Raw genomic sequence first — 26,787 nt, forward strand, 5'->3', positions numbered from 1 at the left:
TGCTGCTCTGTATCTCCATAAGAGTGGGAATTAACTCAAAGTGTGAGTCAAGCAGAAAATGTGTTTTTGTAGAAAGATTAACCCACTGTTCTGGTTACCATTGTCTCCAGTATAAAAAATCATGGTAAATTGTACATTTGAGTTGTCGCAGGAATAGGAGGCGAGGGGGACTTTTATTTAGTGGGGGGGTGCATGTTCTGATCACAGATCTTTAACCACTTCCTTACTGGGCACTTAAACCCCTTCCTGACCAGAGGACTTTTTGCAATTCGGCACTGCGTCGCTTTAACTGACAATTGCGCGGTCGTGCGACGTGGCTCCCAAACAAAATGTCCTTTTTTCCCCACAAATAGAGCTTTCTTTTGGTGGTATTTGATCACCTCTGCGGTTTTTATTTTTTGCGCTATAAACAAAAATAGAGCGACAATTTTGAAAAAAAAAACATTGTTTTACTTGTTGCTATAATAAATAGCTCAATTTTTTTTTTTTACGTTTTTTTTTTTTTTTTTTTTTTTATCCTCAGTCTAGGCCGATACGTATTCTACATATTTTTAGTAAAAAAAAAAAAAAATCGCAATAAGCGACTGGTTTGCGCAAAAGTTATAGCGCCTATAAAATAAGGGACAGAATTATTATTTTTTTTTTTTTTTAGTAGTAATGGCGGCGATCTGCGATTTTTATTGGGACTGCGACGTTATGGCGGACACTTTTGACACATTTTTGGCGCCATTCACATTTATACTGCAATCAGTGCTATAAATATGCACTAATTACTGTATGAATGTGACTGGCAGGGAAGGGGTTAACACTAGGGGGTGAGGAAGGGGTTAAAGCGGTGGTTCACCCATAAAAACGACTTCCCCCTATTACACTGCCCCCCCCGCATTACAATACGATTATGCCTTTAATTTTTTTTTTGGCTGCTGTACATACCTGGGTACAGCTATTCACCCGTGTCCTCCGGGTTGCGAGTCCCGCGGGAGTGGGCGTTCCTACCATGGCGGAGATTGACGTTTTGACTAAAAAAATGAGCTCCCCCCCCGTCGCGTAAGCCACGTCACGGCTGGCGAAAGGAGCCGAACTGCGATGCGCAGTATAGCGCCGACTCGCCGTTCGGCTCCTTCCGCCAATCGTGACGCTGCTTACGCGACAGGGGGAGCTCGTTTTTTAGTCAAAACGTCAATCACCGCCATGGTAGGAATGCCCACTCCCGCGGGACTCGCAACCCGGAGGACACGGGTGAATAGCTGTACCCAGGTATGTACAGCAGCCAAAAAAAAATTAAAGGCATAATCGTATTGTAATGCGGGGGGGCAGTGTAATAGGGGGAAGTCGTTTTTATGGGTGAACCACCGCTTTAAATGTGTATCCTAATTAGTGTTCTAACTGTGGGGGAAGGGGGGTGACCGATCTGTGTCTCTATGTACAAGAGACACAGATCCGTCTCCTCTCTCCCCTGACAGCACTGCTGTCTGCGAGAGCCGGGAATGAGAGATGATCTCATATGTAAACATATGAGATCATCTCTCTATGGCCGCACAGATCGCCTAGGAAACGGCCGCTCCGATTGGCCGTTCACGGCGATCTGTGACTGGCTGTGTCCAAGGGACACGGCCAGCACAGCAGTTCCCCGCTGCGCGCTCGGGAGCGCGCGCGGGGAACGTGCAAAGGGGAGGCCGTAAAAAGACGGCCTGTTAGAGTTTGGGAGCCGCGCTGAGGCCGTACAAAGTCGTACGGCCGTCAGCTAGTGGTTAAGCTAGGTTCACATATGTCTGGTACGAATTCCCTGTCCGCTTTTTAACTTCAAATTTCCAAATCTGCTGTGCAGTTGCAATTTTTCACATACGATTCAGATGCGAATATCAAGAGCCGACGTCTTTAAAAATAGCTGGTTGTTAAAGTGGAGCTCCACCTAAAAGGGGAATCTCCGCTTGTTTACCACACACTCCACTGCCGTATTATGCACTTTTTTGGGGGGGTACCTGGTTTTGTCCACCACCCGTTGCCTTCTGGGACACGCGCGTACACACACGGCGAGACGATTCGGAAAGTGCAGCAGTAGGAAACAGCTGTGAAGGCAAAACTGCTGGTTTCCCTTGCTTACAATGCTGATGCCTGCACCCAAAGTCAATGGGTGAATCTGTTCTGGGTGCCGACATTGCACAATCCCTGGACAGGTAGGTGTCCCTAATTAAAAGTCAGCAGCTACAGTATTTGAGAAGGTAGACCGACTCGCACTGAATTTTAAGGGGAACCCCACACCAATTTATGGGATCGGAATCTGGAACAGGGGGAGGCCACCCAGGTAACCCCCCCCATGAGTATCGGGTACATTGTACCCCTATTCCTTCCCCAATAAAATTGTCAAGAAGAAATTAAAGACCGTTTCTTTTTATACACCAAAAAACGTTCACCGGTGTAGATCCAGCATCAACCGCTGCTGACTCCAAGAAGAGGGGAGGGGGGGGTGGGGGGGTCTCCAGCCATCTGACGGTTCTTGCATAACCAAATGGGTGGAGCCACTCGACATAACCAGGTGACGCTGTCCCATGTGACCTCATTGACATGCAAGGCCGCTGTATGTGACACATAAACTGAATGTAGCTTAGGCTACACAGCACCGTGTTCCTGGTTGGAATCGAGAGTTCCTGTCATACCTGGATCGGTCCACTGAGCTTGCGGATGACAGGTCTGTCTCCGCTTGCTGTGCTAAGACGGGCCTGTCAGAGTTCTGGGGGAAATCGACAAATGGTCCGCATTCCCGTGTGTGTTTTTTTTTTTTTTGTTTTTTTTTTTTTATCCGATCCGCCAGACTGATGGAAAATGGTCACCATCCATCTGGATTTAGCCATGATTAACCACTTGGGATCCGCCTGCCGTCAATTGACGGCTACAGTGCGGATCCCAATTTCCAAACTGCCGTCAATTGACGGCCGCCCCTTAGGGCGGTCCCCGCGCGCGCTCCAGAGCGCGCTGCGGGGAAAATCTGTGTTGGCCGTGTCCCTCGGACACAGCCAATTACAGATCGCCGCGAACGGCCAATCAGAGTGGCCGTTCGCGAGGCGATCTGTGCGGCCAATGAGAGAGGATCTCATATGTAAACATATGAGATCATCTCTCATTGCCGTTTTACACAGAGACAGCGGTGCCGTCTCTGGAGAGGAGACGGATCTGTGTCTCTTGTACATAGAGACACAGATCGGTCACCCCCCCAGTCACCCCCCCTCCCCCACAGTTAGAACACTAAGCAGGGATACATTTAACCCCTTCCTCACCCCCTAGTGTTAACCCCTTCAATGCCAGTCACATTTATACTGTAATTAGTGCATATTTATAGCACTGATCGCAGTATAAATGTGAATGGCGCCAAAAATGTGTCCGATGTGTCCGCCATAACGTCGCAGTCCCATTAAAAATCGCATATCGCCGCCATTTCTATTAAAAAAAAATAATTCTGTCCCCTATTTTGTAAGCGCTATAACTTTTGCGCAAACCAGTCGCTTATTGCGATTTTTTTTTTTTTTTTTTTTTTTTTTTTTTTACCAAAAATATGTAGAAGAATACGTATCGGCCTAAACTGAGAAAAAAAAATGTTTTTTTTTTTTTTTTATTGGGATATTTATTATAGCAAGAAGTAAAAAATATTGTATTTTTTTCAAAATTGTCTCACTTTTTTGTTTATAGCGCAAAAAATAAAAACCGCACAGGCGATCAAATACCACCAAAAGAAAGCTCTACTTGTGGGGAAAAAAGGACGTCAATTTTGTTTGGGAGCCACGTCGCACGACCGCGCAATTGTTAGTTATAGCGATGCAGTGCCGAAAGCTGAAATTTCACCTGGGGGGTATATGTGCCCAGTAAGCAAGTGGTTAAGCACTAGCTGTAAGTGCGAAACGCGTCGGCTATTCTGTTGGCTGCAGTGACTGTGTGTGTACAGTTGAATATTAAAGACAACTTTTTTAAGTTATTTTGGAGTGCGGCTATCCAGTTTTTGTTCCTCATTTTGCTATTACCACAAGCACCGCCATCACCTTGGTAGTTCAACCGCCCTTGATTGCTCACCTGGAGCGGTGAGAAAATCTCTATCCATCTGGATTTGGTGGACAGGATAAGATGGCAGTGGACATGTCACTCCATGGGGAAGCAGATGTCAGTGGCGACATTTCCCCCCGAATGGAGGGTCCGATCAGATTTGCCTGGAAAAACTGTCAGGCGGACCTGATTGGAAAGCCTGTGTGAAAGGGCCCCAAGGCCTGGAATTTTTCAATATTAAAAAAAGGCATATTTATTTTTATACTTGCCAGAAGTTGCTGTTACTAGGCAGATCGTCCTAATCTGCCGCTTCCTTGTCCGGTGGTCGTCTTTCTTCTCCTCAGTGCTGGGATTGTGTGTGTCCCAGGAGACATGCGCCATTCACATAGCGCTGTGCGACATGCGCAGTAGGGAACCGGGCAGTGAAGCCGCAAAGCTTCACTTCCTGATTCCCTCACCTGGTGACGGGACAGCCGAGACCTGAGCGATTGCTCGGCTTCGGCTGCCGACGTCATGGGCACCCTGGACAGGAAAGTGTCCTTATTAAAAGTCAGCAGCTACAGTGTTTGTAGCTGCTGACTTAATTTATTTTTTTGTATTTAACGCCGGACCTCCGCTTTAAACAATGTTGGTGGGGTTACCCCCCCCCAATTTGTTCTTTGTGGGCTAAAAACACAGCCCCATGTTTATAGAGGTAAGCAGAGTGGGAGGTGCTGTAGTCCTGTCCTAGGAGTGTTGCTGCTCCTTTTTTATAGATAATAGAACATTATCGCATTAGTCACCCGAGGAGAAGTGTGTAATTAGGGGGATTATAAAGGAAAAACCGGTGCAGCCACCACATCTAAAGAATGGTGGCTACATTGGATTACATTTTTATTTTTGGATTTAGATACTCCCGGTGGTGATCTACTAGTATGCAAGTTTAATGACCCTCAAAACACCTTTTTTTTTTTTTTTTTTCTTCTTCTTCTTCTTGAATTATTGCATGGCCTTGTATCCATCCTCTCCTTGTTGATCAGCACAGTTTGTATGCAGATGCAGGCTAATGTTTACTAATGCCAGTTGCGGTCTCTACACTCATACAAACTATACTATTATCTTTCTATACTATACTACTAGCATCCCCGTGTCATGACCATCATGCTCCGGTGCTGCTGCTGGGGATCCGTCTCTGCCTATGTTTAGCCTGTGTCAGGAGCTTATAAATATGTCTTCACTGTGACAGACACAACATACTGCTGCTATATGCAGACTCCTCCAGACGGAAGTGTGTGTGTGTGTGTGTGTGTGTGTGTGTGTGTGTGTTTTTTCCCCAGCAGCAGATCCGAACCTAGTCTTCCATATTATTGTGCACTAGATGGATAAAGGTGTATTGTGACAGGTTTCTGGCCTAGAAGGGGTTAAGATTTGCCTGCCTCTGGGTGTTTAAGGGAGGGTGATGTTTACATCCAGCACTGGGCTGAGGAATTAAAGCCTCCAATGACACAAGGGAGGGAGGGGGCTGTTGGGGGAGGTGCGGACTTGGGAGGAAGCCTTTGGCCCAGGGGGTCTCCGCTAACAGTCTGAGGGAGTAGAAGATCATGTTATTACATAAGAAGCTTGAACTGTGGTGTTTGCACAGAACAATACTTGTCTGATGAAGGCCTAAAATCCAGCCTTCCTATTCACTCTATGCAGCTCCCCTCCTTCTTACCTAGAGGTGGCAGTAAACAATGGTAGATTCCAGGCTGTGCTGTATTGAGGGATTAACTCTTTGCAGCCACAGGCAAATCTTCAGATCTCTTAAGGGGCAAGGCTACCCTTTTTATTTTATGTTTTGGTGGATGCTGGAAACGTAAACCACTTGTTTGCTTTTCTCTCCTAGTGCTTTTTTTGGTTGGATCTCTCAGCACTTGCGCTCTAGTTCTCCCTACAGTATTTTTATTTCATATACAATTTTAAAAGCAACACATGCTAGAACAAAGAGGGGCTAGTGAGGCAGAACTTATGACCCTAATATGTGTATGTAGGCCCAGGATGTGTATTGTATGTGGGATAGGGACCTTCGATTGCAAGCTTCTATGCTAGGCAGGGACTGATGTGAAGGAATAGGACTATATAAGTGTCTATAACACACTGGATAAGCACATAAATGCAGCTAGTGAAGGAAGCCTGTCATCACTTGTATACAATTCGCATACATACTAAGAGTCTCTATACTTTTCAGCTGCCATTTTGTTTAAAGGCTTCTACCTCTTTGCTCACTGGTTTCTGCAGTTATTTGACGGATCAGGTGGTTTGAATACCTATTCCAACCCCTCCCCCCCCCCCCCCCCCCACACACACACACACCTCAACCGTACACTGTGGTTCCTCCTGGATCATACACAACCTGCAGGGGGGGACAGGTATTTTGCACATCTGGAAATGTAAAATAATTGAACTGGCCTGCAAGCAGCAATGAGGCGGTATGTCAACAAATGGGCTGCCAGAAAGGCAAGTACAGCGACTCTTCTTTTAGCAGTTATGGAATTCTATACAAGTATGCAGGGTCACCTTAATGTTAAGGTACGGGAGGGCATGCCATAGCCCAATAGTATGGATTTAGCCTAGGGCCTCACCTGCGCACAACACACCAAGCATAGTGCAATGCTTTCTGGTGCTATTTTTGTATTGCACCCCAGTGCATCTACAACAGGGTGTTTATTTTTTGTATTATTATTTTTTTTTTTTTAAGCCCTGTTGGGCTTTGGTGAGAGATCAGGGGTCTTAACAGACCCCTGACATCTCACCTTTGAGACAGAGAAAGGGATTGGGGACACAGATTCCCCAGTCCCTTTCTCGGCTGCACTGAAAATGAATGGACAGGAGACGGGAAGCGCCTCTCCATTCATAAACTGAAGCATCGTAAATACCAGTTACGATGTTTCAGTTGTGTGAATGGACGGAGTCAGGGATCACTGAAGTTGCTCATTCGGAAAAGGAGCCAGGTTTTCCGGCTCCTACCTTTGCTCGCTATCCAGACAGAGGGGGCAGAGGGGGGGGGGGCACGGATGTGGATCACGGACGGGGAGAGCAGCCCAATGGAGGGGAGCACGGATGAGGATACAGTCAGTGGTGATCGATGTGGCTTTGGGGGGAGTTGCAAGCACCGATCACTGCTGTAAAGATTTCACTAAAGCAGCTGAAAAGGAGGGGGAGGGGGTCCGGAGAGAAGCTGTCAGGCTTTATAGATCTCTTTACATGAAGATCGGTGTTTGGAACTCCCCTGGCCGCACCGATCATCTCTGACTGTACAGGTATCGGGTGAAGCATCAGAGCATTTGTCCGAGTACAAGTACTCAGACAAATGCTCGGTATCGGGACAACCCTTATCTATGGGGCCAGTTCACACAGCTCCGGGGATGTCTGCGGAGCGAATTACTCAGAAGTCCTATGCGTCTTCTGGTCTGTTTCAGATCTGAATTCAGCCAAAAATTCAGACCGAAATCGGAACTGAAATGGTGAACAGGGAAGCACTGGACTCCTGCTGTGAGCCACTCTGCACAGCAGTTTAAACCCAGCCTTAGTCGTGACTTTTCCTGTGTAGTCTGGTATTCTGGCCTTTACAATAGTGACTGCTTATCTTGCTAGTTGAAAGCCAAGACTATCATAAATGTTACCCCAGAATAGATGGCTTGTGTTTTTGATCTGTGTAGCATCATAAAAACCTTGGGGCCCTTTCACACCGAGGGGTTGGGGTGTCGGCGGTAGAGTGCCGCTTATTTCAGCAGGTGCTTTAACCTTGGTTTTGGCATCGCTTTTCGGCCTCTAGTGGGGGTGCTTTTAACCCCCTGCTAGTGCCCAAAAAAGGTTAAAAGTGCAGTTGCAGTGGCACTACCCATTGTGCACCGCTCCTAAAGAGCCTCGAGGATGCTGCTTGCGGGACTTTTTTTTTTGCATCCTGCCAGTGTACCGGTCCAGTGATCCTGGAGATTTTTATACCATTTGATGTCCACCTGTGGTAAATTCAATTGATTTGACTTGATTGATTTGGAAAAGCACCCACCTGTCTATATATAAGGTCCCACAGTTATTAACTGTGCATGTCGGAGCACAAACCAAGTCCAAGGAATTGTCTGTAGACATCCGAGACAACAGTATTTTATGAAGGCACAGATCGGGGAAGGCTACAGAAAACTTTCTACAGCATTAAAGGTCCCATTGAGCACAGTGGTCTCCATCTGTAAACGGAACAAGTTTGGAATCGAAATTTAACTCTTTGGCCTGAATGTCAAGTCTGGAGTAAACCGGGCACCGCTTATCACCTGGCCAATACCATCCCTACAGTGAAGCATGGTGGTGACCGCATCATGCTGTGGGGATGTTTTTCAGCAGCGGGGCATGGGAGACTAGTCGGGATCAAGGGAAAGATGAATGCAGCAATGTACAGAGCTATCCTTGATGAAAAACCTGCTCCAGAGTGCTCTGGACCTCAGACTGGGGCGAAGGTTCATCTTGCAACAGGACCAAGACCCTAAGCCACACAGCCAAGATGACAAAGGAGTGGCTACGGGACAATTCTGAGTGGCCCATACTTGAACCCTATTGAACATCTTTTTAGAGAAATCTGAAAATGACTGCACCGAGGCTCCCCATCCAACCTGATGGAGCTTAAGAGGTCCTGCAAAGAAGAATGGGAGAAACTGCCCAAAAATAGGTGTGCCAAGCTTCTAGCATCATACTCGAGAAAGACTTGAGGCTGCAATTGCTGCCAATGGTGCTTCAACAAAGTATTGAGCAAAGGCTGTGATACTTCTGTACGTGGGGGTTTTTATTTTATTAAAACAATTTAAACCACTTTTCATGTTTTTATGGGGTATGGTTTGTAGACTTTTGAGGAACATAATGAATCTAATCCATTTTGGAATAAGGCTGTAACGCAACAAAATGTGTAAAAAGTGAAGCACTGTGGATACTTTCCAGGTGCACTGTATGGGAATTGGTTCCAAGGAACAGGATCAGGGACTTTCTATGAAGTTGTGTATGCACTCAATTTACTGGAGGTTTGGGGAAGCGGCACCGTTTAAACTGGAGGCCAGTGATTGTAAACATACCATGTTGTATTGCACAGGCGCTCAACCTGCGGCTGTTGCAGATCTACAAGTCCCATCGTACCTCGGTCTTTAGGGGTCATGCTTGTAACTGTCAGTGGCTTGCAATGCTTCATGGGACCTGAAGGGCCACAGGTTGATCACCCATGTTGCATCGTATGTCCTGGACTTTCTAAAGCATTGTCCTTTGCTGATCTGGCCTTTACAGATGTAATTTTAGTACTACTTTGAAATGTATTTTCTAAATGACATTGCCTTTTTATAGTTATTATAAATGCTCCTGAATGGGTCTGTGTACGCCATACAACACTGTAGAATGTGTGTGGTGTATTGTTTGTTTTTTTTTTTTTTGTTTTTTTTTGTAAATTCACTTAAATTTGGTTGTAAATTTCAGACATGAAATATGAACAAAGCATATCCCCTATAGTGTGTACTTGTCTCTATCGAGCACTAGTGTAATTTCTGTCTGCTGTTTTGTTCCTCTATTGACATGACTGACTCCTGACAAGTTTACCGAACACCAAAAAAAAAAAATGCCGACAGGAAGGGGCCTCCAGCTTATTGACGGCCTTAGCTCTGTTCCTGTGTTAATGTGTGTGTCCCTTAACCATGGTTCGACAAACCTCTAGCGCCAGGTCACCATTGCGACTAGAATTGGCAACCTGGGGCATCCTGTGTCTCCGTGCCCCCCCCCCCCCCACCGCGCTATCGTGTCGAGCTGCGCCGGCTGGTTAATTGAGGCCGCGGCTTTGCCGCCTTCTGCAGGCCTATGCTTCCTTCTGTGATCTGGCGCCATCCTGTAGTGGCCGTTGGTATGACAAGACAACCAGCAATGCTAATGGAGCTTCCACTGTCTGTTTTCACTGCCATCTCCTCTCTAATTAGAACCCCCACTTTTTTTTTTTGTAACACCCTAGAGAATAAAATGGCGGTTGTTGCAATACTTTCTGTCACACTGTATTTGCGCAGCGGGTCTTACAAGCGCACTTTTTGGGGAAAAAATACACCCTTTTTTAATAAAAAAAAAAACACCAGTAAAGTTGGCCTAATATAATTTTTTTTTTTTTTTTATATCGTGAAAGATAATGTTACGCCGAGTAAATTGATGCGCAGCATGTCACGCTTCAAAATTGCGTCCGCTCGTGGAATGGCGACAAACTTTTACCCTTTAAAATCTCCACAGGCAACATTTAAAAATTCTACAGGTTGCATGTTTTGAGTTGGAGGTCTGGGGCTAGAATTATTGCTCTCGCTCTACCAATCGCAGCGATACCTCACTTGTGGTTTGAACACCGCTTTCATATGCGGGCGCTACTCACGTATGCGTTCGCTTCTGCGCGTGAGCTCTGCAGGACGGGGTGCATTTCTGGCACCTAACTTTTTTAGCTGGCTCCTAGATTCCAAGCAAATTTGTCAAGCCCTGCCCTTAACCCCAATTGGCTCTCAAACCTCTCTTCGCTGCACTCTGCAGAGAGTAAGGTGAGCTCTGTCCCCTTTTTCTGAACTCCCAGACAAGCATTAGAAATTCTGGACTTTCAACAGCTATAGAGAAGCGAAGACCGCAGACAAACGGGTACAACTTATGTAGGAGGATTTGTTTCTTCTGTGTCACCTGAGACCAGTCACTTCACTGGGTACATGCAAGGGTTTTACAACCACTTTAAAGAACTAACACACAAACATGCTGGTCTTTTTTATTATTTTTTTGCATATGTTGTATAACCTACCATGTGTGTGGGGTGTGTTTTTTTTTTTTTTTTTTTTTTTTTTTGGGGGGGGGGGGAGTAACTGGTAGCTTTATAAAGCAAAACAAAGTGACTGTGTATATAATGTATTCCTATTTAATTATGGGTCACTGTCTAATTCTGCATTTTCGTGTGATTTTTATTTTTTTGGCAAACTACTTACAAGGAGAACCTTTTTTTACTTTGTCCATTCAGGGCAAAATGGCAGACTATTTAAACTAGATCTGCTGCCTTGTGTATGTTGTGGTTGTTTGGCGCCCCTCATGGCAAGGCAACAGTTCTCAACATAGTCACCTAAGGCCAGTTATATGTGTGTGCGCTAACAGTCCATATTGCTGCAGCTCATGGTAAGGTTTCTGACACTGTATCTCTCTTGCAGCCAGACGGTTGACCTCCTCATGCAAGAATCAGGATGTCGCTTAGAACATTCTGCGGCTACCAAATTCCGCAACCATGTCATGGAAGGGGAGTGGGACAAGGTAATGCTGCTACTGCCACTCCATTTAACCTTTCATAGCAGTTGTTGGGTACACAGATCCTGATGCGAGATGCTGTATATAGGAAATTGTTGGCTGTGGTGAAAAACGTTGGCAACCCTCTGAAGCCGTTTTGGTTTTTATTTTTGCAGGCGGAGAACGATCTTAATGAACTCAAGTCCTTAGTGCACACTCCTCATTCAGTAATGGTAAGTAACCTTTCTGATCAGTTTATTGAATTTGTAGCTGGTTAATCGTCCTGGCTAGTGAACTCCCGAACATGTAAAAAGTTCAGGCCCGAGCCGTAAGCTCTATGGGACCCGAACTTGAAAAATCAATCGTCCCCATTTTGAAGACCTCTATGCAAGTTATTAGCCATTTAAAGGGTATGGGAGCCTGGGTACTGCCCTTTTTTAAAGGCACATTGATTTTAATGATTTAAAGTGAAACAATATAGTGCCTTGGTGGGCTCCCCTTAGTCTGCTTGTAAAGTGGTGCATCTGTTCCTTGTATAGAACCTGCTGCAGCAAACTGACACACAAAATTACACTTTAAATTGATTTTGCCAGCTGCAAACCCCTACCCAGTCACCAAAAAAAGTGGTAGGATAAAAAAAAAATCAAGAGACCATTTTCTAGAATAATAATAAAAAAAACGTCCCCCCCGATGTAAATCCATCATCAATCAGGGTGCCCAACAGACCTGGGAGGGGAAAAAATATAAACAACTCTGCCAATGATAAAGGCTGACTGCCTACTCCTCTGAGAGTTCTTAAATAGGTAAGGGGCAGAGCCACCAGGTGACGTCACCTGGGGAAGATGCATGCTGGGTCTGTGATGTCACAAGGGGGCTGTGCCACAAGTGGGCTCCGCCCCTAACCTATTTATGAACTGTCAGATGTCAGAGCAGGCGGTTAGCCTTTATCAACATGGGGACAAGGTGCTTTGGGGTGGGGGAGCAGAGCATTCGGGATAATACACAGGTTTATTGTGATTTGACTGTGCAGTTTGCCTTTGGTTACACCTTATCTACATGCATTGAACTAAGCCAGGCCACTTTATATTGGAATGCACCTTAATGCAACCGTTTAAGTGGACCCTCCGTATTACTTTTTTTAATTGTGAATTATAGTTTGGCACACGAATGACTGAAAGGAGTGTCAGGGTTGCTGCTTTGTGGGCTTAACAAGGTGGCACTTGTGACCTGAGTGTTCTGTTTGGAGCTAAAACCGGAGCAGCTGGTTGCATGCTACTGTCTGATTGTTCCAACTGTTGCCAGGTTTGTGACACAAGGCTTTCTGTGTTTGTTCAGGGACCATACTAGTCACTGCAGACTGTATGATGTGATCTAAAAATAGTTACACAAGTTTTGTACTGGCAAGACGTACAGCAGCTGGGAATACATGTTTGTTTCTCATGTGGGGTGTGTTCCCTCCAGGTATGTCTGCCTGTTACAAGTAAACTTCGGAATGAAGTGACAGAACATCGGTCGCCTACGTAAACAAGGCAGACCATCGTTCTGTCAGCGAGGGGGAGAGAGAGATCTGTGATTTCTGACAATTAGAAACACGGTGCCTCTTCCTCGACTCGGTGCACACAGGGTAAGAAAACACACCCAGGGAGTGGTTAACCCTTTGCTTGCCCCTGATGTTAACCCCTACCCTGACAGTGTAATTTATACAGTGTCCGTGCAGTTTTTTTTTTCTTTTTGTATAGCAGAAAGTGAATAGAAGTTTTCTTGTCTGTCTTTTGTTTTATAAAAAAAAACCGCAGAGGTGATCAAATACCACCAAAAGAAAACACTATCTGGGGAGAGATTATGCAATTTTTTGGGGAGAGAAAAGGGGATTGAGAAATTTTATCCATGGCCAGCCTTACCCTTGCAGGGTTCAGCAGTGCATTGCCCTCCTGGCTTTCACACTGGAGTGAATGGAGTGGCTCTTTCATGGCACTTTGCAGGCGCTATTTTTAGCGCTAAAGCGCCTCGGTGTGAAAGGGGTCTGAATGTCGGTTTTAGCAGCAGCAGTGTACATGAGGCCTAACTGAAAAAAACAGTTTAAGTATATGATATAACGTGTAGCATCAAATATATTTGTGTCGCTTACACATCGCTTAAAGTGGAGTTCCACCCATAAATATAACATTACATCAGTAGTTTTAAAAAAAAAATGTCATTAGTCCTTTACGAATTTTTTTTTTTTTTTTTTTTAGATGCCTTCAAAGTGTTGTTGCTATGCAGAATAGTTAATCTTCCCACTTCCTGCACCTAGGTGCTTAATGCTTCCTAACCTACACCGCACAGACTCCTGGGAATGTAGTGGGTGTAACTTTCCAGGAGTCTGTGCACTCCCCAGTCTCAAAGAATCATGTGACTTGGACAGCACAGGTGATGAAACCTGATCTGACACTGCTTGTGCAGCACTGAGCATGTGCGAGATTTGCAAGGCTGAAATACAGGAAGTCCTACAGTCTGGCTTCATGATGCCCACACTTAAGATGGCCCCAGTCAATTTCTATTTTATAAAGTGTCTAAATGCTGTAACAACCTAACAAAACGGACCTTAGTTTACAGACTAACTTTACGAGAATACATTAAGCTTGTGTATTACAGGGTTATTTATATTTAAAAAGTGAAATTGTGGCCGGAACTCCGCTTTAAGGAGTATGGCAAGGAGACCTTGGTCAAATGGCAGGTGTCCATATCAAACTTGCGTGGCTGACAAAGCAGCAAATCGGGGTAACAAGTGGTTCTCAAACCTATATATAGAAATGACAATGGGTAATAGGATTGGGTGTGGAGGCCAGACTCGAATATCAATTTTGTGTATGTGTGTATGTGTATATATATGTATGTGTATATATATATATGTATATGTATGTATATATGTATGTATATATGTATGTATATATATATATATATATATATATATATATATATATATATATATATATATATATATATATATATATATATATATATATATATATATATATATATATATATATATATATATATATATATAAAAAAATATATATATATATATATATAGCTTTTTTTTCTTTTCTCAGAAAATAGGTGCAAGAACTCAACCACGACCCGTTCAGATTTCACAAACAGTAGAAGGGTCTTAAAGGGGCATTAAATACCAGAATTGCATTACATGCAGAGTGCAGAGTTCAGGGGGTTACAAAGCTGTCACTTGTAAACACAGAAACCAGACTTCTGTGTTTACAAGTGATTGTGGTGAGTAGGCACCAAAGGGTCTGAGCCAGAGGTGGTGGTGTGTGTGTATATGTGTGTGTGTGTGTGTGTATGTGTATATATATATATATATATATATATATATATATATATATATATATATATATATATATATATATATATATATATATATATATATATATATATATATATATATATATATATAATATATATATATATAAATTTCTTGTTGCCAAGTACTACCACTATTACCCTGATTTTCTGCTTTGTCAGCCACGCAAGTTTGACACATGTCATTTGACCACCATTTCTTTGTCATACTCGAGCGATGTGTAAGTGATATGATAATATTTGATGCTATGCATGTTATACTTCTATGTGGGGTTTTTTTTTTCTTCCCCAGTTGGGCTGCTTTCACACTAAGCAGCGCCTTAATTTTTTGGCAACGCGTTAAAACCGCCCTCTGCACTTTGCCGGCGGTTCGCTGGCGCTGCCCATTGATTTCAATGGGCAGGGGCGCTCCTACAGCGCTGCAAAGATGCGGCTAGCAGGACACTTTTTTTTTTTACCGTCCTGCCAGCGCACCGCTCCAATGTAAAAGCCCTCAGCTTTCACATTGGAATGAAATGAGAGGCTCTTTCAAGGCGCTTTGCAGGTGCTATTTTTTGTGCTATGGCACCTGCAAAGTGCCTCGGTGTGAAAGCAGCCTTAGGCTATTTCTCTTTTGCTGCCAAGGTCCTGAAGAAGCTCAAAGTTGTGAATCTCATTGGCCTCTTGGACAGTTGAGCAAAGCTAGTTTTGTATTGATGGTATATATGGCCTATATTGCTTGACAAGGATTGTTCCCTAGGGGTTTTGATACTTCTTTTTTTAAATATTTTTAATAAAATATTTGTTTTTACTTTTGGCACCAGCAAAGTCCAACATAAGGGTTCTTTTTGAAGTGGTAAATGATATACTGTAGATGTGGTACACTTATAATTGCCGTTGTTGTTGTTCTTTATCTGTGTGTTGAAACCGTTAAATCAATGGGTTTACTTCTGCTTTATTTACGGCTGCTCAGGGGTTCTGGGCTTCAGCAAAATGGCAGAAAGAGGCAATTTACAGCACACACTATATTTGGTGGCATATTTATTAATGTGGCATGCATGTTCCTTGCTAAGGTACTATATCTTTATCAAGTTGTTGGTAACTTTCCGCTTTAAGATGGGTTTCTTTGTTCTATCCTAAACCAGGATATTGCGTTGCCTTTTTACGGTCCTTGGCCTCAGATGCCAGGGAACAGGGCTCTTTCATTGGATGTTCATGCAGTTAAGGGTTGTTTGATGGTGACTGCTGTAATGTGCCAGTCCAATTCACACCTGGTGCACAGAAGGTTCCAGCCACTTTGAAGTCTGCTGTTTCCTCATTGTATCCATATCAGCTTATTTCTCAAGCTTGTAATATTAAAAGGCAAAGTTCTGGTGTTCAGCTTTTTGGGGCAATTTAACATCATGCTTTGGTAGCTCAAGTTTGTAAGGCTGCTACTTGGCTATCATTTAAGGCCACATGTACACGGGACACTGCTAAACGTACGTTCAGAGGCAGTTGGACTCTTTTCTCTTCCGTTCATGGACAGACACGGCAGCAATTGACCTTAGGGTATTATCCTTCCTTTTTAGGAGATTGACTAAGCTGAAATCAGCACTTTAAGTGTTAAAACACTTCACACAGCACAGTACCTCCCAGGGGGCGGATCCCCCGGGTACATCCCTCTTTCTGCCTCATGCAGCCCCAGTTTTTTCCGCCTAGTGTCAGGAGATGACATGGCTCTTCAGGGCTCATGCTCTAGAGAATTTTTTTTTTTTTTTCCGCTTTATTTTATTTTTTCCTGCATTTTTGGATCCTGGGATCTACAATCAACTGCCGACTGGGTGACAGGCTGGATCCTTGTAGTCCCCCCGTGTTCGGCCATCAAACGCCGTCCACGACATGCCCCTTTGCTCCAGGGGTGGACGGTGAGCTATACACTCCAGGGAACACATATAACTGGTCTCTATGGCCGTGTTACAGTGTGCCGGGCCGACAGCCATGCCGTAACTGCGTGGACAATGGTTCTGTCTGGAATGCCTCCAGCCGGTTGGCGCAGGACAGGTAAGTAGCATTCCCCTTGCAGTGGCATGGTGGTTCGGCTGGTGCATTCCTGGGGAGGTCGATCGGGGGTCCACCCTACTTTCCTCTCTCCCTTCCTCTCCCTCCTTCCCACATTTTGGGTGGTCGACCGTGAGGTAGGGGGTCCGCCTGGGGGGCTGCGGCTGCTGTCGGGGGGGGTGTGTGCTTTTTTTATTGCTGCCATGTGTGTGCAGGGGGGGGGGGGCTGGGGGGAAACAGGGGTCCTGCATGTTGGCTGTTTTATTACTGTGTGTGTGGCACCGTTTGTGTTTTACAATGTGCTCGGCCGCCATTTTGCCGGTGACGGCTGCTTTTAAAAACGATCGGCGGCCATTTTCTTTTAGCCCGCATGCTAATTTTTGCATGTCGGCGGCAATTTTGGATGAGAGTTTTGCCTCTAGCGGCCAGAATAACGGTGCGAATGGCTGCAGCACACTTCCTTAGGGACGGCACAGCACGGACAGCGCTCTGGGCAGTCACAGCAGCAGTACAGCCTGGTCGGGTGGTGAGTCCTCTGGGGGATTCCCTGATCTCTGTTGTGGCCGGGAGGCAGGCCTGTGGGTCTTGCCTTGCAGTACAAGGTTGGCAGTGGCTCAGCATGGCGTCCGAACCGGAGGCTTCTCCCCGAGACATGCCAGATTTAACCCTTAGTGCCCCTGTTCCTGCGGCCTCCATGGATGCTATGACGGCAGTCTTTGAGGCGTTTGTTGCCAGGATTGAAGCGGCGAGTGGCCAGAAGGGGGGTAAAAAGCGCCCCCTCCCTTCGCCTTCTTCTAGGGATGTCTCTGACACGGAATCGGGCCCTGCTACTGCGTCCGGCCCTGGTTCCGTCAGAAAATGCAGGCCTAGCCCACACGGACAGTGAGGATGACTCTGCATCAGGGTCAGCGCATGATAAGGCGTTTGTTGGAGCTCATATGACTGCGGTGCGAGATACTCAAAAACTTGAGGATTTGGCGGAGACATCGGAGACGCCGGTCCCTTTTGGCTGCCGCAAGGGACAATCTGGACAAAATATTGTACAAGGAATGGGATCGGCCGTAGAAAGTTGTTTCTGTCCCAAAATACTTTGCGGTCTGTTACCCGTTTGAGGAGGATTTCCTAAAAAAGTGGATCTCTCCTCCGTCAGTGGACCCCCCTGTGTCCAGACTGAACAAGGCTACCACGTTGCTTGTGGAAGGGGCTCCAGCTTTTAAGGACCCCGCAGATAGGAGAGCTGAGGCTGTGGCCCGCTCAATGTTCACAGTGGTGGGGTCGGCGGTGAGACCGGTCTTGGCCGGGGCTCTAGTGTCGCAGACACTTAACGAACGAGCAAAGTCGCTGCTGCAGGAGCTGGAGGCGCAGAATGCTTCAGAGCTCTGTGTGGACCTGGCCGACCAGTTGGTGCAGGACCTCAAATTTGTCTGTGAGTCGGCCCTGGACACGCTTCCCCCTACTTTCCAGGGCCTCCGCGGTGGTGTTACGCCGCCTTGTGTGGCTAAAGTGTTGGTCTGCGGACCAGTCCTCTAAAAAGTCCTTGGTGGGCTTACCCTTTTAAGGGTGAACGGCTTTTTGGGGCATCTCTGGATGACATCATAAAAGATGCCACGGGAGGTAAGAGCACTCTGCTCCCACAGTCGGGTAAAGGTAAGGAGCCTCGCCGTAAGCAGGGGCCCTCCTTTACTGCCCCCAAGCATTTTCCGCCGGCCCGGTTCGGCAGGAAAAAGTTTCCAGGGTGCCAAGGCGCCCGCTGAAGGGCAGAAGCGCCCCTGGTACCACAAGCCTGCGGATAAGCCTTCCGCATTATGGTCTGCCCCCGCCCGTATCTCGGGTGGGGGGCCGACTTCGCGGCTTGGTGGAGGTCCTCTTTCCCACCGATGGGTTTGCAAAGTAGTTTCCTTGGGGTACAAGATAGAGTTTCTCTCTTGTACACCAAACAGATTTTTTTTTTCCCTCCAGCTTCCTCTGGAACGCCCTGTCAGGGGCTGTGCAGGATCTGCTGGTCAGGGGAGTGATTGTGCCGGTTCCCTCAATGGAACGGTTTCAGGGGTTTTACTCCAATCTGTTTGTAGTACCCAAGAAGGAAGGGGTCCGTCCAATCCTGGATCTCAAGGCCCTCACCTGTTTTGTCAAGGTGCAAAAGTTCAAGATGGAGTTGGTTCGCTCTGTAGTGGCGGCACTCCATCTGGGATTTTCTGGCGTCCTTGGATATCAAGGACGCGTACCTGCATATCCCCATATGCGCAAGACGCCAAAGATTTCTGTGCTTTGCGTTTGGAGAGGACCACTTTCAATTTGTGGCCCTCCCTTTCGGCCTGGCCTCGGCACCACAGGTTTTCACCAAGGTGCTCGTCCTGATTCTGGCCCTGCTGAGGTAGCGCGGAATCGCTATTGTAGGAAACCTGGACGACCTTCTTCTGAGAGCTTCCTCAAGCTCAGTTAGAAGAGGAATGCGTCTATCACTTGCCAGACCCTACGGGAATTCGGTTGGCTACTGAATGTCCAGAAGTCAGTGTTGGTACCGTCTCAACGGCTGGAGTATCTGGGGTTGGTCCTGGATTCCTTGGAGGCAAGAGTTTTCCAACGGAAAAACGACAGACACTGCAATCTGCGGTACAGCGGTTGGCGACCCAGAAGTTGTCGTCGCTTCGCTTTTGCATGAGGGTTCTGGGTCTAATGGTGGCCTCTTTCGTGGCGGTTCTGTATGCTCAATTCCACACTCGAGTGTTACAGAAAGATTCTGTCGCGTTGGGACAAGCTCCCTTTGTCTCTGGATTACCAGGTCCGGGTGAGCCTCCCTAGTGTGGTGGCTGACATCTCTGGTACTTCAGACCGGGAAATCGTTTCTGACGTGCCATTGGACTGTGGTCACGACGGATGCCAGCCTCTCCGGCTGGGGGGGTATCTGGGGTGTCCAGTCAGCCCAGGGGCGCTGGACTCGGGAGGAGTCCCGCCTACCAATCAATGTCCTGGAGCTCCGGGCGATCAAGCTGTGCCTCTCCAAGTGGTCTCTGGGTCTGCAGGACCGTGCAGTCAGGATCCAGTCCGACAACACAATGGCTGTGGCGTATGTCAATCATCAAGGGGGCACACGGAGCTCGGCTGCAGGGACGGAAGTCGCTTGTATCCTCCGGTGGGCCAAAAGGTACGTTCCGGCTCTGTCGGCCGTGTACATTCCAGGGGTGCAGAACTGGCAGGCCGACTACCTAAGTCGCCAAACGCTAGACCAAGGAGAATGGTCGCTACACCCGGAAGTGTTTCAGAGTCTGTGCCAAAAATGGGGCACTCCAGACGTGGATCTTCTGGCGTCCCGTCTCAATCGGAATGTATCACAGTTCGTGGCCAGGTCAAGAGACCCGTGGGCAGACATGTTGGTGGCACCATGGGGTCACTATCGCCTAATCTACGCCTTCCCTCCTCTGAAGCTTCTTCCCCTCCTGCTGCGCAGAGTGGAAGCCAAAGGGGATATCAACATTCCTGATGGCGTGGCTGTTGAGAGCCAGGTGCTGAAGGACTGAGGCCTGTCGGACTCAGTGATTTCTTCCATGTAACGTGTACGAAAGTCTACTTCACGGAGGATTTGCCATCATACGTGGAAGGCCTACATCTCTGTGTGAGGCGATGAATTGGCACCCCCATACATACGTGATGTCCCGGATTCTGCTGTTCTTACAGCATGGAGTGGATCAGGCGCTCACCTTAAGTACGGTTAAGAGTCAGATTTCGGCCTTGGCTGTTTACTTTCAGTGACCATTGGCGGCGCACTCCCTGGTGCGTACGTTTTGTAAAGGGGGTTCGGCATGTGGCCCCTCCTGTGCGTCCTCCACCGCCTCCATGGGACTTGAACTTGGTCCTCTCGGTGCTTCAAGAGTCTCCGTTTGAGGACATTCGAAAGATTCCCTTGTTGACTCTGTCCCAGAAGGTGGTTTTTCTGGTGGCAATTACTTTGGTCAGACGGGTGTCTTGCAAGGCTCCTTTCTTGGTCATCCACAAGGACAAGGTGGTGCTGCGGCCGTCATTCCTTCCAAAGGTTGTTTCGGATTTTCACATTAATGAGGACATTTTTTTTTGCCATCCTCATGTCCTCGGCCAAAGAACCCGAAGGAGGCCACATTGCATTCGTTGGACGTGGTTTGAGCCCTACGGGTGGACTTGTCTGCTACGGCTCCGTTTCGGAAGTCGAATTCCCTGTTCGTGTCGGTGACTGGCCATAAGAAAGGTCTGGCGGTCTCTATGGCCACCATTTCTAGGTGGATCTGACAGGTCGTGCTTCAGGCCTATGCCCTAAAGGGGCGGGCGCCTCCCTTTCCGGTTACGGTGCATTGGACCAGGGCGATTGGTGCCTCTTGGGCTTTCCGCCATCAAGCGTCTGTTTTACAGGTGTGTAAGGCAGCGACCTGGTCGTCAGTCCACACCTTCTCAAAGTTTTACAAGGTGGATGTGAGTGCATCTTCGGATACCTCCTTTGGCCGCAAGGTTTTACAGGCGGCTGTTTAAGGTTGAAGTTCCTCCATTGAGGAACTCTGGTTTGTTTGGGGTAAAGTTTGGTTTGCTGTGTTTTTCCCACCCCTCAATTTTTTTTTGACACTGCTTGGGGACGTCCCTAAGGTCAATTGCTGCTGTGTCCGTCCATGAACAGAAGAGAAAATAGGGTTTTTGTACTCATCGTAAAATCCATTTCTCTGAGTTCATGGACGGACACGGCACCCTCCCCTCCTTTTGTTTGTACTGCTTGTTACGAACTGGGGCTGCATGAGGCGGAGAGAGGGATGTACCCGGGGGATTCGCCCCCTGGGAGGTACTGTGCGAAGGGTTTTAACACTTAAAGTGGAGGTTCACCCAAAAAATAAATTTTTAACATTACATTCAGCCGAGTTTTCCTAATGACAATCCCCCCCCCCCTTTTTCTTTAACCGCTTCCGGGTATGTCTTCTGCGGAACTGGGCGTTCCTATCTGATTGACGGGCTTCCGACCGTCGCATACTACGCGTCATGAGTTGCCGAAAGAAGCCGAACGTCGGTGCGCAGCCGCCGTATAGTGTAGTCAATAAAACTTTTTTTATTTTTATATATCTGCTTTGTTTGGTTTCTGTTTTGGCACTGCAATAATCCCATACTACTCCATTCCCTCTTTCTACTCAATTAAGGGATGAGGTGCCATATGTTTATTTGGACTATCGACCACTAATTACCCACTTTACCACGGTGTATGCGTCCACATGTGCGACTGTAGTCACATGGGCTGCTCAGATGTGATGAGGAAATGCTCAGTATAGAAATTCACTGAAAACTGAGCATGTGCAGAGTTGCCAATACTGCTTTGAAAAATCCCCAACTACATTGGGGACATGCACAGAATGGGTAGATGGAGAACAGCAGGATCAGCCAGGCTTTTTGCAGAATACATAAAACAAATCTCATAGTGACTAAGTGAGTTTTGAACAGCATGTAATGCACCATTTATTTAACTTTTTTTTTGGGGGGGGGGTTTAGTGACGCTTTAACATCGCTTTTGTATCAAGATGGCAGCTATACCCGTGCCTGCCTGAATTCCCAATTAAATTACTGCATTTTGTGGTTCCCCCAACTTTAATTGTGGCTGTTTTTTTTTTGTTTGTTTTTTGCGCATTAATCTGAGCTGGAAGTATTTAATAAAAAAATAGTGTGTGTGTATATATGTGTATATATATATATGTGTGTATGTGTGTGTGTGTATATGTGTGTGTATATATAGATAGATAGATAGATAGATAGATAGATAGATAGATAGATAGATAGATAGATAGATAGATAGATTATATTATACATCTCTAATTTTGAGGTTGGATCGGTCTCTTGGTTTGGTGTTTTTCTGATTCTGTTCCATAACATGCTTTTACAGAACAGAGGGTCAGACTAGTGTTTACAATAAACCAGCCATGCAATCCGTGTTACAAATGGATATTACTAATCTGATTTTAGTTCTTGCATGCTAAATGCAAAATTAAAACATATTAAAACCCGTTTTATCAGATGATTTTTTTTATAAATGTGACAATTTGTATTATAAATGTGACAATTTGTATGACAGGGTGGGGGAAAACGGTATTAGAAATGACGGTTAACTGCATAGTTGTCTCAAAATGAATGCCCCCAACCTTTGTGTGAACACTAGAACACTCTTATTTGTGCCAGTACAAATGTGTGTGGTGCATTCTAGCTATTCATTCCACAGCACTAAAGACAATATTGTCTAAAGTTTTTCTAGAGCACGCAGGTGGTTTTGTAATTGCTTTTTGTGCTTTTGTGTGTAGTGTGTTTTTTTTTTTTTTTTTTTTATTGTGCCTGTGTGGTCAGCAAACACACCTTTAACTAGTTCAAAAAGATATATATATATATATATATATATATATATATGTGAGTACACCCCTCACATTTTTGTAGATAGTGAGTGTACAGCTTGTGTAAATTTGCTGTCCCCTCAAAATAACTTGATACACAGCCATTCATGTCTAAACCGCTGACAACAAAAGTGAGTACACCTCAAAGTTAAAATGTCCAAATTGGGCCCAAAGTATCAATATTTTTTCTGTGGCCACCATTTTCCAGCACTGCCTTAACCCTCTTGGGCATGGAGTTCACCAGAGCTTCACAGGTTGCCACTGGAGTCCTCTTCCATTCCTCCTCCATGATGATATCACGAAGCTGGTGGATGTTGGAGACCTTGTACTCCTCCACCTTCCATTTTGAGGATGCCCCACAGATGGTCAATAGGGTTTAGGTCTGTAGACATGCTTGGCCAGTCCATCACATTTACCCTCAGCTTCTTTAGCAAGGCAGTGGTAGTTTTGGAGGTGTGTTTGGGGTCCTTATGTTGGAATACTGCCCTGCAGCCCAGTCTCCGAAGGGAGGGAGATCATGCTCTGCTTCAGTATGTCACAGTCCATGTTGGCATTCATGGTTCCCTCAAACTGTAGCTCCCCAGTGCCGGTGTTCTGTTGAAGTGCCCGCGACGAGCTGCACGGAACAGCACAACAGCTGATTTTATGATCCGCATGATGCGCACAATAGCTGATGGAAGAAATATTTGTGTCAGATTTTGCCCTGCGCTGCCGAGGCGTGGTCATGTCGGTGAGGGGTGGATTTGTAGATGTTCGGGGCAGATATTTAAGTGATGGGCAGTTCTGCAAAACATTGTCGCGATCGTTGGAGTGAGAGCAATAATTCTAGCCCTAGACCCCCTCTGTAACTCAAAACCTGCAACCTGTAGAATTGTTTTGAAACTTTGTCTATAGAGATTTTTAAGGGTTAAAGTTTTGTCGCCATTCCTAGAACGGGCACAATTTTGAAGCGTGACATGTTTGGTATCAATTTACTCAGCGTAACATTCTTTCACAATATAGGAAAAAAAATTGAGCTAACTTTACTGTGTTTTTTGTTTTGTTTTTTTATTCAAAAAGGTGAAAAAAAAATTGAGGGGAAGAAAAAAAAAAAGTGGGTTTGTAAGACCGCAACGCAAATAAAAAGTATTACAATGACTGACGTTTTATTCTCTAGGGTGTTAGAAATGTATTTATTTTTTGAATGTTTGGGGGTTCTAAGTAATTTTGTTTTAACTTGTAAACGCCAAATCTCAGAGGCTCTGTCATTTTGGGTGGAACTCCGCTTTAACCACTTAAAGTACTCCTGACATGCCACATTTGGCATGTAATCTTCTGGGACTTGTCACAGGTCCCAGAAGTTTGCCTGGCCATTCAGAATCTGTCACAGCCGTATGCCCACACTTGCAATGCAGGTGCCGAGGAGAAGGTGAGAAGCGAGGCTTCGGGCGGCCGCATCGCTGGACTGTGGGATAGCTGAGTGTCTGTTTTAATAAAAGCCAGCAGCTACACTTTTTGTAGCTGCTGATATTAAAGTTCCACCCACAGAAATGGGTGGAACTCTGCTTTAAATGGACACTAAACCTTTGTGTTTTATTTTTTAAATGACAAACATGCCATACTTCCACTGTGTAGCTCGTTTTGCACAGAGTGGTCCCGATCCTCCTCTGAGGTCCCCCGGCAGCACTCGTGGCTCCTCCCTCGCATCAGATTACCCCCTAGGAGATGCGTTCTCCCAGGGGGGTTACCTTGTGGGCGCGCTCGGCCCCTGCGCCAGCGTCATTGGATTTGTTTGACAGCAGTGGGGGAGCCAATGGCTACGCTGCTATCAATCTATCCAATCAAGAGCCGGGACCCCACGTAGAGAGGGAGGGAACATCTCTGCCTTGGTTACAGGGCTCAGGTAAGTAAAATGGGGGGCTAGGGGGCCGGTCACTGCCAGACGTTTTTGCACCTTAAAGCAGGGGTTCACCCTAAAATTGATTTATTTGCCTAACCTATCTCTAGCCTTAATAAAGGCTTGTAGCGTTGTCAATTTTTTATTGTGTACACTTGCCTGTCTTCAGCCGCACTTCCGGGTCTTCTTCCTTGCGGGGAGTGGGCGTGTTGCTCCTTTTCCCCGATGGGGAGCTCTGCATAGATGATTGACGTGCGCGTCATCGCCTTCCGAAAATATCCGACGGGGTCTCGGCTCTTTCCGGCGCTATACGGCGCCTGCCGTGTAGAGCTGACTGCACAGGCGCCGTAAAGTGCCGAGTCCCACTCGGATATTTTCGGAAGGCAATGAGGCGCACGTCACTCATCTATGCAGAGCTTAGGAACGCCTACTCCCCGGGGGAGCGAGAACCCGGAAGCCGAAAAAAGGTAAGTAAAGACCGAAAAAAATAAAATTCCAGCATACTGTTGTCAGCAGTATGTTCTATTTCTTCTGCTCCCTCACTAATCTCTGCTGTACAGCGACTGCAAGAGGCAGATGCAAAGTTAAATTCAGATACTTTGGCTCGTTTGGCTGGACTTCTCCTATGGATCACTGGAGTACAACTTGTTTTGCACTTCTGTGACCCGTCTTTAGCAGAAGTCCGCTCTCTGCTGACATCACGGCACCGTGTCATCACAAGTCTGGACCCTCCAGCTGCCTGGATTGACATCTGGCTCACCCTTTTGGCAAGCTGCTGAGAGACTGAGCTTGGCCGCCCCCGCCCCCTCCACAGCTCGGAAGGGGCAGAGTAGAGAGCTGTGACTGACAGTCTACAGCTCTCTGCTCACGGAGCTCTGAAAACAAAGCGATCAGTGATGTATGATCGCTCGGTTCTCTGTGTAGAGGCGCAGGGGGACAGATGCAGCATCCACCTAGGTTAGTATAAAACTGCAAAAATTAAAATCCTTTATGTCTCTTGTAATAGTGTATTAATAGATACAGCTCTCCATACATATCTGCCCGGCGTTCAGATGTAATGGAGAAATGATGGGTGGAGAGGTGACCAGCACTGGCCTCTTACCAGGAGGGAACAGTAGTTACTTGTGCTTCTTTTTTCTAACCTGCCAGCTGCATCAGTGGGCACCCACAGACATGAGTCACCAACACCTGCCCAAAAGGGGGATGCAGCTCCTTCCTATGGGTGTTTTTTTAGAGCTGGACAAACATTTTGCAGTTTGACCTTTCGGGCTGCTTTTCAGAACAGGCTGTGTTGTGTTTTTTTGTTTTGAATCCAGGAATCAGCTGACTGTTGCCTCGAGGTTTGCTTCCAGCTGGTTTGTTTTGTTGATGCGATGGGCTTCCTGTGCGGTGGGGGATGGTGGCCTGCACAGGAAGTGAGGTAACGCCACAGACATTTGTCAATTGTGGCCTTTTAAAAGCATGGTGTCCTCGTAACCATAACAAACAAAAAAGCCCTTTGACCTCTCGTTTGGTCTGTGTGGAACACTCATCTGTATTTTTAGTGTTCTAGTCGCTCTGCGGTTTGGCTCGTGTAATTGTTTAATTTCCTCCAGATCTTCTTGTCTGCAGTCCAAGTCACTTTACAGACGCAGGCCCACAATCCTTTATGCCTATAGCAGACACTCTGTAATGTGAGACTGTCAAACTCTCATTGGGTCTGACATTCCCTCTGTTCCCAAGGCCTTGGAAGTGAACTTCTTTGTTTTTGTTTTTTTGTTCTGTTTCAGAGCAATTGAAGCGTTGAGCTTTGGTTAAGCTGACAACTGTAGTTCCACCAAAGCTTCCTGGATTGAAACTGGCCACACATGGCTG

At 46.3% G+C, this 26,787-nt stretch overlaps 1 protein-coding gene across 4 annotated transcripts in view; it reads left to right on the plus strand.

The window, feature by feature from the left end:
* WDR26 (WD repeat domain 26) overlaps positions 1–26,787 on the plus strand; it is a 79,024-nt gene that overhangs the window by 14,991 nt on the left and 37,246 nt on the right. For all 4 annotated transcript variants that reach the window (XM_040351381.1, XM_040351382.1, XM_040351383.1 and 1 more), the window contains exons 2-3: positions 11,229–11,328; positions 11,478–11,534. In XM_040351381.1, the coding sequence (XP_040207315.1) occupies positions 11,229–11,328; positions 11,478–11,534 (157 nt within the window). The remainder of the gene's footprint in view (positions 1–11,228; positions 11,329–11,477; positions 11,535–26,787) is intronic.

Source organism: Rana temporaria, chromosome 4 (genome assembly GCF_905171775.1).
Source record: "Rana temporaria chromosome 4, aRanTem1.1, whole genome shotgun sequence".
In the NCBI taxonomy this organism is placed as follows: Eukaryota; Metazoa; Chordata; class Amphibia; order Anura; family Ranidae; genus Rana; species Rana temporaria.